General features: G+C 40.6%; 1 protein-coding gene across 1 annotated transcript in view; it reads right to left on the reverse strand.

Moving 5' to 3' along the window:
- The window catches only part of LOC138361553 (uncharacterized), a 65,497-nt gene extending 57,539 nt beyond the window's left edge, over window positions 1-7,958 (reverse strand). Inside the window, exon 1 of the mRNA XM_069320821.1 lies at window positions 7,714-7,958. Within this exon, the coding sequence (XP_069176922.1) occupies window positions 7,714-7,958 (245 nt within the window). The remainder of the gene's footprint in view (window positions 1-7,713) is intronic.
- Between the last annotated feature and the right edge of the window lie 6,623 nt (window positions 7,959-14,581).

Below are 14,581 nucleotides of genomic sequence, written 5' to 3' on the forward strand. Positions count from 1 at the left end.
TATGTCTATTCTTGGATCTAAATAATACGAAACCTCGCTCTATGATTTGAAGTTAAAATCCTCAAATATGGTTAAATATTGGCTTTTTTCACTTTTTTCATGTAGTTTGATATTACGTAAATATATTCATTTTTACCAATATTTCGATACTATTTCATGTCGTATCACGATATGTGATTTGGCCTTCAAATCTCAGAATTTCGCATAATATTGCATTTTAAGCAAGTTTTCTTGCATTTTGTTTCGTACGAAAAATCATCGAATTTAGCAATATTTGGCGTTTATCATCCCCTTTTCCTTTATTTGATTTAAACAAAATATCATCGAATTAGGCAATATTTTGCCGTTTTTCCACGTGTTTGTGAATTTACAGTCTATGGGTATTAATTCATATATATACGATAAAAATGATGCAAACACATAATTGATTAGATAATAACCTTAAATACTTCATTTTCAATCATCTATTTGTTTCTCGTTAAAATACTGAGTAAGATATTGAAAAGAGGAGAAGTTCGGTTTTTATTGCATATATCGACGTTTCAGCCGGATTAGAGCGGTTTTACGTGTACATCTTCCCTCGGTAATATAAACGGAAAATCAAGAACATTTTAGTTAATTCTAATGAAAACACATTGATTTTTATCATTTGTATTGGAAACAACATTGTCATATGTCTTTTCTTGGATCTAAATAATACGAAACCTCGCTCTATGATTTGAAGTTAAAATCCTCAAATATGGTTAAATATTGACTTTTTCATGTTTTTCATGTAGTTTGATATTACGTAAATATATTCATTTTTACCAATATTTCGATTCTATTTCATGTAGTATCACGATATATGATTTGGCCTTCAAATCTCAGAATTTCGCATAATATTGCATTTTAAGGAAGTTTTCTTGCATTTTGTTTCGTAAGAAAAATCATCGAATTTAGCAATATTTTGACGTTTATTATCCCCTTTTCCTTGATGTGACTTAAACAAAATATTATCGAATTAGGCAATATTTTGCCGTTTTCTACGTTTTTGTGAATTTACATTCTATGGGTATTATTTCATATATATACGATAAAAATGATGCAAACACATAATTGATTAGATAATAACTAAAATACTTCATTTCCAATCATCTATTTGTTTCTCGTTAAAATACTGAGTAAGATATTGAAAAGGGGAGAAGTTCGGTTTTTATTGCATATATCGACGTTTCAGCCGGATTAGAGCGGTTTTACGTGTACATCTTCCCTAGGTAATATAAACGGAAAATCAGGAACATTTTAGTTAATTCTAATGAAAACACATTGACTTTTATCATTTGAATTGGAAACAACATTGTCATATGTCTATTCTTGGATCTAAATAATACGAAACCTCGCTCTATGATTTGAAGTTAAAATCCTCAAATATGGTTAAATATTGACTTTTTTCACTTTTTTCATGTAGTTTGATATTACGTAAATATATTCATTTTTACAAATATTTCGATTCTATTTAATGTAGTATCACGATATGTGATTTGGCCTTCAAATCTCAGAATTTCGCACAATATTGCATTTTAAGCAAGTTTTCTTGCATTTTGTTTCGTACGAAAAATCATCGAATTTAGCAATATTTTGACGTTTATCATCCCCTTTTCCTTTGTTTGATTTAAACAAAATATCATTGAATTAGGCAATATTTTGCCGTTTTCTACGTTTTTGTGAATTTACAGTCTATGGGTATTAATTCATATATATACGATAAAAATGATGCAAACACATAATTGATTAGATAATAACCTTAAATACTTCATTTTCAATCATCTATTTGTTTCTAGTTAAAATACTGAGTAAGATATTGAAAAGAGGAGAAGTTCGGTTTTTATTGCATATATCGACGTTTCAGCCGGATTAGAGCGGTTTTACGTGTACATCTTCCCTAGGTAATATAAACGGAAAATCAAGAACATTTTAGTTAATTCTAATGAAAACACATTGATTTTTATCATTTGTATTAGAAACAACATTGTCATATGTCTTTTCTTGGATATAAATAATTGGAAACCTCGCTCTATGTTTTGAAGTTAAAATCCTCAAATATGGTTAAATAGTGACTTTTTTCACGTTTTTCATGTAGTTTGATACTACGTATATATATTCATTTTTACCAATATTTCGATTCTATTTCATGTAGTATCACGATATGTGATTTGGCCTTCAAATTTCAGAATTTCGCAAAATATTGCATTTTAAGCAATTTTTCTTGCATTTTGTTTCGTACGAAAAATCATCGAATTTAGCAATATTTTGACGTTTATCATCCCCTTTTCCTTTATTTGATTTAAACAAAATATGATCGAATTAGGCAATATTCTGCCGTTTTTCCACGTTTTTGTGAATTTTCAGTCTATGGGTATTAATTCATTAAATATACGATAAAAATGACGCAAACACATAATTGATTAGATAATAACCTTAAATACTTCATTTTCAATCAACTATTTGTTTCTCGTTAAAATACTGAGTAAGATATTGAAAAGGGGAGAAGTTCTGTTTTTAATGCATATATCGACGTTTCAGCCGGAATAGAGCGATTTTCGTGTACATCTTCAATCGGTAATATAAACGGAAAATCAGGAACATTTTAGTTAATACTAATGAAAATACATTGATTTTTATCATTTGTATTGGAAACAATATTGTCATATGTCTTTTCTTGGATCTAAATAATACGAAACCTCGCTCTATGATTTGAAGTTAAAATCCTCAAATATGGTTAAATATTGACTTTTTCATGTTTTTCATGTAGTTTGATATTACGTAAATATATTCATTTTTACCAATATTTCGATTCTATTTCATGTAGTATCACGATATGTGATTTGGCCTTGAAATCTCAGAATTTCGCATAATATTACATTTTAAGCAAGTTTTCTTGCATTTTGTTTCGTACGAAAAATCATCGAATTTAGCAATATTTTGACGTTTATCATCCCCTTTTCCTTTATGTGATTTAAACAAAATATCATCGAATTAGGCAATATTTTGCCGTTTTTCCACGTTTTTTGAATTTTCAGTCTATGGGTATTAATTCATATATATATACGATAAAAATGATGCAAACACATAATTGATTAGATAATAACCTTAAATACTTCATTTTCAATCATCTATATGTTTCTCGTTAAAATACTGAGTAAGATATTGAAAAAGGAGAAGTTCGGTTTTTATTGCATATATCGACGTTTCAGCCGGATTAGTGCGGTTTTACGTGTACATCTTCCCTCGGTAATATAAACGGAAAATCAGGAACATTTTATTAAATTCTAATGAAAACACATTGATTTTTATAATTTGTATTGGAAACAACATGGTCATATGTCTTTTTTTGGATCTAAATAATACGAAACCTCTCTCTATGATTTGAAGTTAAAATCCTCAAATATGGTTAAATAGTGACTTTTTTCACCTTTTTCATGTAGTTTGATACTACGTAAATATATTCATTTTTACCAATATTTCGATTCTATTTAATGTAGTATCACGATATGTGATTTGGCCTTCAAATCTCAGAATTTCGCACAATATTGCATTTTAAGCAAGTTTTCTTGCATTTTGTTTCGTACGAAAAATCATCAAATTTAGCAATATTTTGACGTTTATCATCCCCTTTTCCTTTGTTTGATTTAAACAAAATATCTTTGAATTAGGCAATATTTTGCCGTTTTCTACGTTTTTGTGAATTTACAGTCTATGGGTATTAATTCATATATATACGATAAAAATGATACAAAACACATAATTGATTAGATAATAACCTTAAATACTTCATTTTCAATCATCTATTTGTTTCTCGTTAAAATACTGAGTAAGATATTGAAAAGAGGAGAAGTTCGGTTTTTATTGCATATATCTACGTTTCAGCCGGATTAGAGCGGTTTTACGTGTACATCTTCCCTCGGTAATATAAACGGAAAATCAAGAACATTTTAGTTAATTCTAATGAAAACACATTGATTTTTATCATTTGTATTTGAAACAACATTGTCATATGTCTTTTCTTGGATATAAATAATAGGAAACCTCGCTCTATGTTTTGAAGTTAAAATCCTCAAATATGGTTAAATAGTGACTTTTTTCACGTTTTTCATGTAGTTTGATACTACGTATATATATTCATTTTTACCAATATTTCGATTCTATTTCATGTAGTATCACGATATGTGATTTGGCCTTCAAATTTCAGAATTTCGCACAATATTGCATTTTTAGCAATTTTTCTTGCATTTTGTTTCGTACGAAAAATCATCGAATTTAGCAATATTTTGACGTTTATCATCCCCTTTTCTTTTATTTGATTTAAACAAAATATGATCGAATTAGGCAATATTTTGCCGTTTTCCACGTTTTTGTGAATTTTCAGTCTACGGGTATTAATTCATTAAATATACGATAAAAATGACGCAAACACATAATTGATTAGATAATAACCTTAAATACTTCATTTTCAATCAACTATTTGTTTCTCGTTAAAATACTGAGTAAGATATTGAAAAGGGGAGAAGTTCTGTTTTTATTGCATATATCGACGTTTCAGCCGGAATAGAGCGATTTTCGTGTACATCTTCCATCGGTAATATAAACGGAAAATCAGGAACATTTTAGTTAATACTAATGAAAATACATTGATTTTTATCATTTGTATTTGAAACAACATTGTCATATGTCTTTTCTTGGATCTAAATAATACGAAACCTCGCTCTATGATTTGAAGTTAAAATCCTCAAATATGGTTAAATATTGACTTTTTCATGTTTTTCATGTAGTTTGATATTACGTAAACATATTCATTTTTACCAATATTTCGATTCTATTTCATGTAGTATTACGATATGTTATTTGGCCTTCAAATCTCAGAATTTCGCATAATATTGCATTTTAAGGAAGTTTTCTTGCATTTTGTTTCGTACGAAAAATCATCGAATTTAGCAATATTTTGACGTTTATCATCCCCTATTCCTTTATGTGACTTACAGAGATAATATGAATCTCATCCGAGAAATGCAACATAAAGGAAACGAAGCACACAATCTAGGGCTGTCAATCACTACTGTTAACACCACGATCAATACTAGGCTCACTGTTAATACTAACCAACGAAAGCACCACTGATGACACCAGTCAATACTAGAACCCCTATTAAACACCACAGTCAATATTAGCAACATAAGATTGTTGTTATTGCAGTAAAACACACACACACACCCACACAAACACCCCCCCCCACACACACAGCCACACCTAAATCACCACACACAATCATAGTAGCGTTACTAATGGTGGTCCAGGATCTTAACACCTTGTGTTCCCAATGATCACAAAGACTCCCTACATCCTATGGTACCTACAACCCCTGCTACTTTTGTACCCTCTGGATACCCTAGCTCTACAGTATGCTTCCTAAGCCATCAATGCGCGCTCTCTACTACCCCGGGCTCTCTAGGTACTGTATCTTACCCCTCCCCTTAAAATAAGAGTCATATCGGAAGAGCAGCACTCAAGAGGGCAACCTATACTCTTGCTCCCTCCGTTCCTGAAGTGTCACTCCTCCAGTTGGTGACGTGGCTCGTACCACCTTGCCAGTCACTTGCCTCATTATATCTCCACCTCGCATAGGACCGGGTGTGATGGGTGTTCCCTGAACACCTACAAGAAATCCTCTCTCCATGGCTACGAGTGTACTCTAACGGCTCGTTACCACTGTAAGATTCAGTGCATGCAGCGCCTCCACCGCGTCGTGCACTCCGAGATAGTCTTGCACTTCCACTGCATCCTACAGGTACTCCATGTTTCCTCTCATGATCTCCTCTTCGCCAATCTTCTCTATTCTCGGTTCCTCTTCTCCCATAGGTGCGTTGCCTCCTCACAGTGGCACTTGTCTCCTGTACTCCATCTAGCAGCTTCCTCTCTTCCACACTAGGCTTTTGCGATGGGTCAATGCCCCTCTGGTTAGGCTGGCGCCTACCCTGAGTGTACCTATTTCCTGCTTTCTTCGTATTGCCTTTCCTATACCATTCGCTCCTTCGTTCCCGACGAACATTTTCACTCCTCCATGCGATTCTCTTCCCTGCAGACGTCTTCTTCGGTTCGTGGTTGGGCTCATCCACCTCCCTGTGGCTCGCCTCATCACAGTGGTTCATCTTGCACCTCCCACTATTCATCTGGCCGGCATAGGGTGCACTGCGTCGTGGCTCCTCCACTCTGCCCCTCACTGCCGTTCGCTCATCCACTGAGCTTACTTTATTCACGTTTCTGTGTGGAGGGAGTGCGGTCTGCAGCCTCTTCACCGCCCCAGGCGTTTGTACAGCTGCTCCTCGCCACTCCTCCACACGCATCATCAGGCTTAGTCGGAGGTCCTCGTCGGGGTTTTCCACGACCTGCGACGACCTCTCTGCACTCTCGCCCTCGTTGTCGTCGTCTTTGGCGACGTTTCCCCTGACGAAGTCGGCTTCCTCACTACCATCTGGAACGACCGATACCTCACCTGGCAGGGTTGTACCGCTGCTTGCAACATAGGCACTCCTGACCCTATCGGGTTGTATCCTGCCTCCTCCGAGGTCATTACCCAGCACCATCTGTACATGCTCTAGGGGTAATTTAGGGGCTACAGCTACTATAGCATTCTCGACTCCGCAGTCGGCAATCAGCTGTACTTCGTGAAGTGGCAGCCTGTATTCCTCCCCCACACTGCGTATCCTCACCACTCCCACAGGTGAATCATTAAATTCCTTGGGGAGAATACTCCTGGTTACCATACTTATGTCAGCACCCGTATCTCGAAGAACGGCCACCTCCACTGGGTCTGACTTTCCAAACTTCACGTTGGCCCCGAAAACGAAGGGATGTTCAGCCAACTTCAATTCCCAACCATTCACGTTGGGTCCACTATAATATGGGGTGTGAACAAACACTCTCTCCTCTTCCAACATTAGTCCCATATTCCTTTGGTGCTCCTCACACTCGCGGGCATAATGTCCCCTCACACCACAGTTAAAGCATCGGCTGGCTCCCCTGGGCGGCCACTCGCCAGTCCCCCTGGCGGTACCACTTGCAGACGTTCGCTGGGTCCTCCTTGGACTCCCTGTCGTCGTGTCCGGGGCTGCAGCACTTGCTCCTGAGCTAGGTCCACTGCTCATAGCTTGGGGCTTCCTCACCGCGTCCCTTGAGCTCTTGAACTGGGTTACTTCATTGGGTACACTACCCTTGGGAGAGTCCCCACCCGTCCTCGCTCTTCCTGAACTCCTAAAGTTCCCTCCCGACCTGGGGTAAGGCGAGTGTCTGGGCGGCCCCTCCCTCCTGAGATGTAGTGCCTCCTTCAGCATGTCGGCTCGGTCCGCTGCAGCCTTCAGGTCCTTAATACCTGCTTCTCTCACCCTTACTCGCAACTCAGGATGGAGCACTGACATAAACTTCTCCATCACTATCAGTCGTTTGATCTCATCCGCCGACTCCGCTTCCTCCGCCTTCAACCAACGTAGGAATTTCCGTTCCATATCCCTGGCGGTCTCGGCATAAGACTTTCCCGACGCTCTTGTACACTCTCTGAACCGCTTCCGGTACATCTCCGGAGTCAGCCGGAATGAGTGGAGCACCGCATTCTTAATCGCGTCGTAACTAGTACACTCCTCTAGGTCCAGCATGTTATAGGCTTCCCGGGCCTCGCCGGTCAACCTGCCCTGGACCAGAGCAGCCCAATCATCTTCTGGCCACTCCTTCAGAGTTGCTATTCGTTCAAAGTGTTTGAAGAATGCCTCAGCTTCTTGTGGTTCGAACGTAGGTAAGTCACGTTCCATTACCTTGAGGTCATCCCGCCGTGCAAGTAGTGAGGGCAGACCACACTCAATGCGACGGAATTCGACTTCTTTCTTTGCCTTTATCTCCTCCAGTCGCAGTTGTCTCTCTCCTTCTCGCTGCATTTGCGCTTCTCTTTCCTCTCGCCACAGCTGGGCTACCAGTTGCATCTTCATTATTTCTGGTTGCAGGCTCCTCTTACTACTGTCGGAAAATCCGACACCATTTAATAATCAGACAGATAATAATTGCTGCTGTATTACCAACAAGTAACCTATAGAAAACGTAACTTGTAGTGGAATTACCGTCTAAAGAAAACGGGATATCATCACCACATACTATTATAATTCACCAGCTATTCTGCTGGGAATTATTCTTAAATACATTAGTCTTTGGACTTTACCATCATAAAACATCTCATATAAATTAACTTAATTATCAATATTAAAGTAGAGTAAATGTGACCCTTCTATCACTTTCTGTCATGTGGACAATGTAAGCCAGGCGTCAGGGTGAGGAAGGAGGGCAGCCTTTGTTGATACTAGACCAGAGGCTCACAGGGAGCAAATTCGGCTCCTGTTAAATTTACTTGGACGTAGTGTTATGGAAACCAAAGGTGTACCATTTTCAACACGCTGTCATCAAATCAAGTTAAGTGTTCTTTCCGAAACCCATTATCTATCATTAGTGGCCATTAATGTCATTGGGTAGGGTTTCCGGTTAGAGCACGATATAGCCTCAAACTAAAGGTAATTAAGCCAGGTCTTTATTGTTCCAAGTACAGTGTTTTCTCTGAAATACTTGTCATATATAGGATTCTGGCTTTACAGCTAGCGCACTTTTGACAGGTCAAGACGAGGAAGCAAGATTTTGTGCACCAGTTACTGGGTGATGGAAGCTACCTCAAAGAGGATAATTTGGTGTCTACACCCTAGTTATACCTGGTGGACTAACCTGCTGTACTATAAGATAAGGAACCTCTTCAATGTATGTAGTCTATTACTGTAGTTTGATTGGCTGCATATATATTCAATTAATATAAACCCCCCCTAATGTGTAGAGGATTGATTTTTGAGATTATGAGATTATTGCAGAAATACAGTCCACTTATCATTATACAAATTGCTATCGAAGTATATAAATTAACGTAAATATAAATTCTATATATATTCATATAAATTAAATAAATATAAATCTCACAGGTCGGTTCCCACAACTACAGCTGGACTTTCCACTGCTCCCATGTTCACTGTGAATTCTCTCCACACTGGTAGGCGCTTGGGGTGGCTCTAGTTGGGACGGTTCACCTTGCGAAGGCTCTTCTTGGGAGGGCTCTCCTTGAGACGGCTCCTCTCCCGTCACCTCTCGAGCTATGAGCTGTGCCATGATCTCTATCCTTCGCTCCGCAACCTTAGTCGTCCTCAACCTGATCCCAAAGTGGTTTGCCACTTGTTGGAGCTGGGCCTTGGTACACTCTTCCAAAATTCTCTCGTCCCTTGTGTCAATAAATTTCTTTACTTTGTCCTCCTCCATCTCGATATCATCGAGCATACACGACAGCACAGACAAGTTAGTAGGTACTAATTTCACCGTTTCAGTCCCTTAGCTGGTTGGACAACAGTACCACTGAATTCACTGGCCACACTGTATTAGTATCCTGTGTTTTGATCTCAGCCTACAGGAGAAACGAGTCTCCCCCTTGAGAGTTATTCAACAAGCCTGACCTAACTAGAAAGTATAGGAAATATAGAGGCGATAACACAGATGTAAAATAGTTTGTTGGATTCAATGAACAATTTAAGATTATGGGCAGTAAATAAGAAAATAAATAAATGACTGGATAGGAGATGTGGATATTTTGCTGGAGGCGTGAGGCTCGCTTCTGGAGGGCTTTGATCTCACTTGAGGCCAGACATCGCAGGGGGAAAGCCACGCTCCGTTTGAGCTCCCGTCAGAAAGGAACCCCTAGTGATATATCTCCAAGAGAAGTGTGCAGACGTGCCAGCTGTGGAATTGAGCTGAGAACGTTGTGGTCTCAAGTCCTGGACAGCGAGGAGAGTTTATTAAGGTGCCCAGAGACATTTTCGTGGGCTGTGTGGAGCGCCCTGATCAGACGCCATAAGAGGGATAGCGCCCTCGACTAGACAATCTGTGGTAAGCACGATTTAAGCCAGTTCATAGTGATTGCTTGTAGTTGGTCGTGTGCCCAGCGACAGTAGCAATGTTTATTTATAAGTTAGACATGTTTTGGTAAGGCAGGAAGCCTAAATGAGAGGACGGAGATGAGAGAGACAGCTGGAGGGACGAGCAGCGCGCCCTCTCCCGTCGACTGCCAGAGCCCAGCTCCTGGTAGCAGAGGACCCCTCCCTGAGTGAGTGAGGACCGCCGGGCGAGGTGGAGCATAGACCCGCCCCAAAACGGGGGAGTCCACTCACACTGTATGTAGAGAGCAGATGGATGTAGGAGGCAAACATGTTGTGTGGTTATTTTTGTTTATGTGTTTTAATGGAAACATTTTTATTGGAGTGTCGATGGGTTGCAGGTTTGTCTTTGGGGAAGAAGTTGCTGAGAACTTCGAAGCCAGCACAGAGGGAGTAGTTGATGTGACTCCAAGGTAGTGGAGCAGAGGACCTCGAGGTGTGAAGAGAAGCAGTGAAGAGGAGTGTCACGTGCTTCTGTAGAGGTGGCGAAGCACCATAGTTGCTCGAGGGAACTTCATGGTGTAGCAGCCAAGAGAGCTGTGGAGGAACCTAGCAGAAGGGTGAAGCACCGTAATTGCTCAAGGAAAACTTAATGGTAGCAGCCTGGAGGAGCTGCAGAGGATCCTGGTAGTTAAGCCCGGAAGAACCTGAAGAGATCAGGGTAGTGAACTTCTAGAGGTGGAAGGAAAGTTCTAAATGATTACTTGTAGAGAGGTAATCGAGTGTTTGGTTGTCATTATCGTGCAAGACGCAGTGAGAGGTAATTGATTGTTTGCATTCTTATGTCAAGGAGTGTTTTATACTGAAGTTTAGAGTTACAATCGTAGGCTGGATTATCTACAGATGTATGTGTTCTAGGACTGATAGGGTGATCGATTGATCATTGTTGTGTATCAAGGAACATTTATACTGATATATGTTATTGCATTCACATGCTGATTTTCCTTGTACACGTTTATATATATATATATATATATATATATATATATATATATATATATATATATATATATATATATATATATATATATATATATATATATATATATATATATATATATATATATATGTATATATATATGTATATATATATATATGTATATATATATATATATATATATATATATATATATATATATATATATATATATATATTCTCTTGTTGATAGTGCAACAGTGTATGTAGACTTGATCTACTTGAGGAGGTTGATAGTATCAGGTGGTGAACCAGGAGATATGATACCACTTGATAAGCTGATGATAGAGTTCTGATGATGTTGGAGTGCAACCTGATTGTAATAGTATAGAGTATAGGATTCATTATTATTATATGTATGTATGTATTGTGTATGTGCTTTGTCTAGTAAATGTATTCCAATTTGCTGGTGTTTGCCCTTGTCCTAGTGAGGCTTCCCAGGAAATAGTAAAGGAAGAGAGAGAGAGAGAGAGAGAGAGAGAGAGAGAGAGAGAGAGAGAGAGAGAGAGAGAGAGAGAGAAAGAACCAAGAACCACCGCTGTGGACAGGGTAGGACGGAAAACTAGTAAGTCAAAGGGGATTGAGGAGATCATATCACATAAGGAGAGAGTGGGGAGTCACAGCGGCTCGAGTGGGTGTGTGCACGTGACAACGAGGTTAAGTGTTGGAGCCGCATCCCCTAAACGTGTGACGTTGAGCCCCTCTCCAAGAGCCAGAAGCGCCAAGGGTGATCTCCTAGTGAGGTATAAGCACTCTACCGAGTTGTGGGTTGGGTTGTCTGTAAAGAAGGATCAACAACACAACGACAACACCACCAAAACACAAAATATAACAAATTGGGGGCCTGTCCGGGAGAGTGAACTGACACACCCACACCCTGTCCAAGAGTGGATTAGTACACCCCTTGTTGAAATAGATAAACTGTGTGACCGCAGGTGTATATTCTCTCTCTTGGGAAGACTCACAGGACAAGATGGATAAGGTGCAAGCATTTGTGGAGTCAGGCAAGCCTGAGGACTTGGAAGGTTGCACGAAGGATCAATTAAAACAAATAGCAGAAAAATGTGGCATTAGGTTGAAAGTATCTAAAGTAGCTGGGATGAAGGATGAGATCCTGAGGCAGTTAAGAGCCAAAAGTGAAGTGGCAGAACAAGGAGCCCAAAAAGGAGCTGAAAGTGGAAAGGAGGATGATGGGCAGGATGAAGTGAGATCCCAGGGATCGAGTAGGAGCAGCAAGAGTAGCCGCAGTAGCAGAAGTAGCCGAAATAGGAGTTTGGAGATATTCCAGTTAGAGCTCCAGATGCAGCGTGAGGACAAGGAGAGACAGTTCCAGCTGGAGAAGATGAAATTGGAACTCCAGATGAAAAATGAAGCCGAGAAGGAAAAAGAGAAAACCAGACTGGAAGTAGAAAAAGAGAAAACCAGACTGGAAGTAGAAAAAGAGAAAACCAGAGTAAGAGAACTGGAGTTGGAACAGGAGAAAGAAAAAGAAAGAGCCCAGGTTGAAAAAGAAAAAGAGAGAACAAAACAAATGCAGAGAGAAGCGAATAGAACCTTGGCTGAACAAAGGATTGAACCTGGGGTTGCCAGAGAGCACCACCAAGGTATCACACTCACCAGATGTTAGGGTTAGGGAGAAGGACATTCCCTTGTTTGTTCCTGAAGAGGCAGAGAGCTTCTTCGAGCACTTTGAAAAGGTGGCCAGTATCAAGGAGTATCCACAGGAGGAATGGGCCCAGCTGGTCCAGTTAAGACTGATCGGTGCAGCCAGGGAGGCATACACCCAATTGTCACTGGAAGAGTGCCAGGATTATGCCACGGTAAAGAGCAGCATATTGCGCTCGTTTCAGTTAACCCCAGAAGCTTATAGGAAGCGCTTCAGAGAGATGGTGAAAGTTGGAGCAAGTACGTTTGCCGAGACGGCAAGGGATCTGGAATGACGATTCCAGAAGTGGGTTGAGGCTGCTGGAGTTGGATCCTACGCTGACCTGAAGCAACTGATGGTCATGGAGAAGTTCTTGGAGATGATGCATCCCGAAACAAAGTTCAAGATCCAAGAAGCAGGGATAAAGGACGTGAAAGATGCCGCAGATAGGGCGGATATGATTACTGAAGCATACAAGAGCTTGAGGGAGAACAGAGTGAGAAGTGAGGCGAGATGCAGCAATTGCAGTCCAGTGGAGTCTGGGGAGGAAGAAATTATGAAAGACCCAGAGGAGTCTGGGGTGAGAAGAATTTTGATAAATGGGCAGATAAACGTGAGTACTCTAAAACTCAGAAGAGTAGGTCGCGCACTTCGTCTGAAAGTGAGGATGGAGGAGCTAAACGAGAAACTAATCGTGATCCAGGAAATCAAGAGTCCAGTAAAGCCCCACAGAGTGCAGGTAATATGGCTGGCTCGAGTAACTCTCATGTGAGTGGACAAAGTCAGAGCCGCTTTGGTACATATAGAAGAGACTTTTCCCAGGTGAGGTGTTACAATTGTAACGGATTGGGTCACGTGATGCGAGACTGTCGGCAGGGCAAGAGAGTTGTGACCCTGGCCATGTGTGACCCCCGAGGTAAATATACTAATGTGTTCCAAGACAAACCACAGAAGGTGAACTTAGTGAACGAGAGGTATAGGCCGTTCATGAGTAAAGGTTGGATCAGTATAGGAGGCCAGCCTGAGGTAGAAGTTGGTATCTTAAGGGATACCGGAGCTAATCAGAGCTTGATTACGAGAAGCCTGATTGGGAACGATCGACGGTTAGCTGGCAGGAGTAAGATGAAAGTATACGGGTTATTGTCTGAGAGTGACATGCCTGTATGTACTGTCCAGCTAAGGTCGGAATATGTGTCGGCAGAGGTGATGTTGGGAGTATGCCCCAACATACCTGTTCCAGGAGTCCAAGTGATCCTGGGGAATGACTTGTGTGGGACAAAGGTGTTGCCAGGAATCATAGCGGAGACTGTGCCAGAGGAGTGCCCAGAAGGCCACGGCACGGGTGGGACACCTGAGAGTGTGAACCTGACTGACATCCGAGGAGATGAGTCAGGAGACCGCCAAGCCATTGAGTACCCTGTCTCGGTAGTGAGGAAGGCAGAGGTGGCCGACAAGGAAGACGCTGGAGAAGATGAGACAGTGTCGATTAAACCGGTGGAAGATATCGATGTAGATATAGCATGGCTGTTTGATGAAGGTCCAGCCCAGGAAAATGAAGTCTCGGTGAGGTCAAAAGTGAAGATGGCCCAGCCGAAGAAGAATCATGTGAAGAGAGCGGACCTGAGTAGAGTCAAGCCCGCTAAAATTAAGAGTCGGAAGGTGAATGGAACTGTGCTGAGCAGAAATGAAGAATGATGTGGACATACTGAGGACGGAAGTGGAGCGCCAAGTGGTCCACGAGCACAGAGGCATATGGATAGTGGTAGAGAGGTCAAAGCATCAATAACATTGCTATTGCCTCTCCTCAACACACACACACACACACACACACACACACACACACACACACACACACACACACACACACACACACACACACACACACACACACACACACACACACACACACATGTTTTCAGGGCATGT

This window comes from Procambarus clarkii, unplaced genomic scaffold (genome assembly GCF_040958095.1).
Source record: "Procambarus clarkii isolate CNS0578487 unplaced genomic scaffold, FALCON_Pclarkii_2.0 HiC_scaffold_464, whole genome shotgun sequence".
Classification (NCBI taxonomy): domain Eukaryota; kingdom Metazoa; phylum Arthropoda; class Malacostraca; order Decapoda; family Cambaridae; genus Procambarus; species Procambarus clarkii.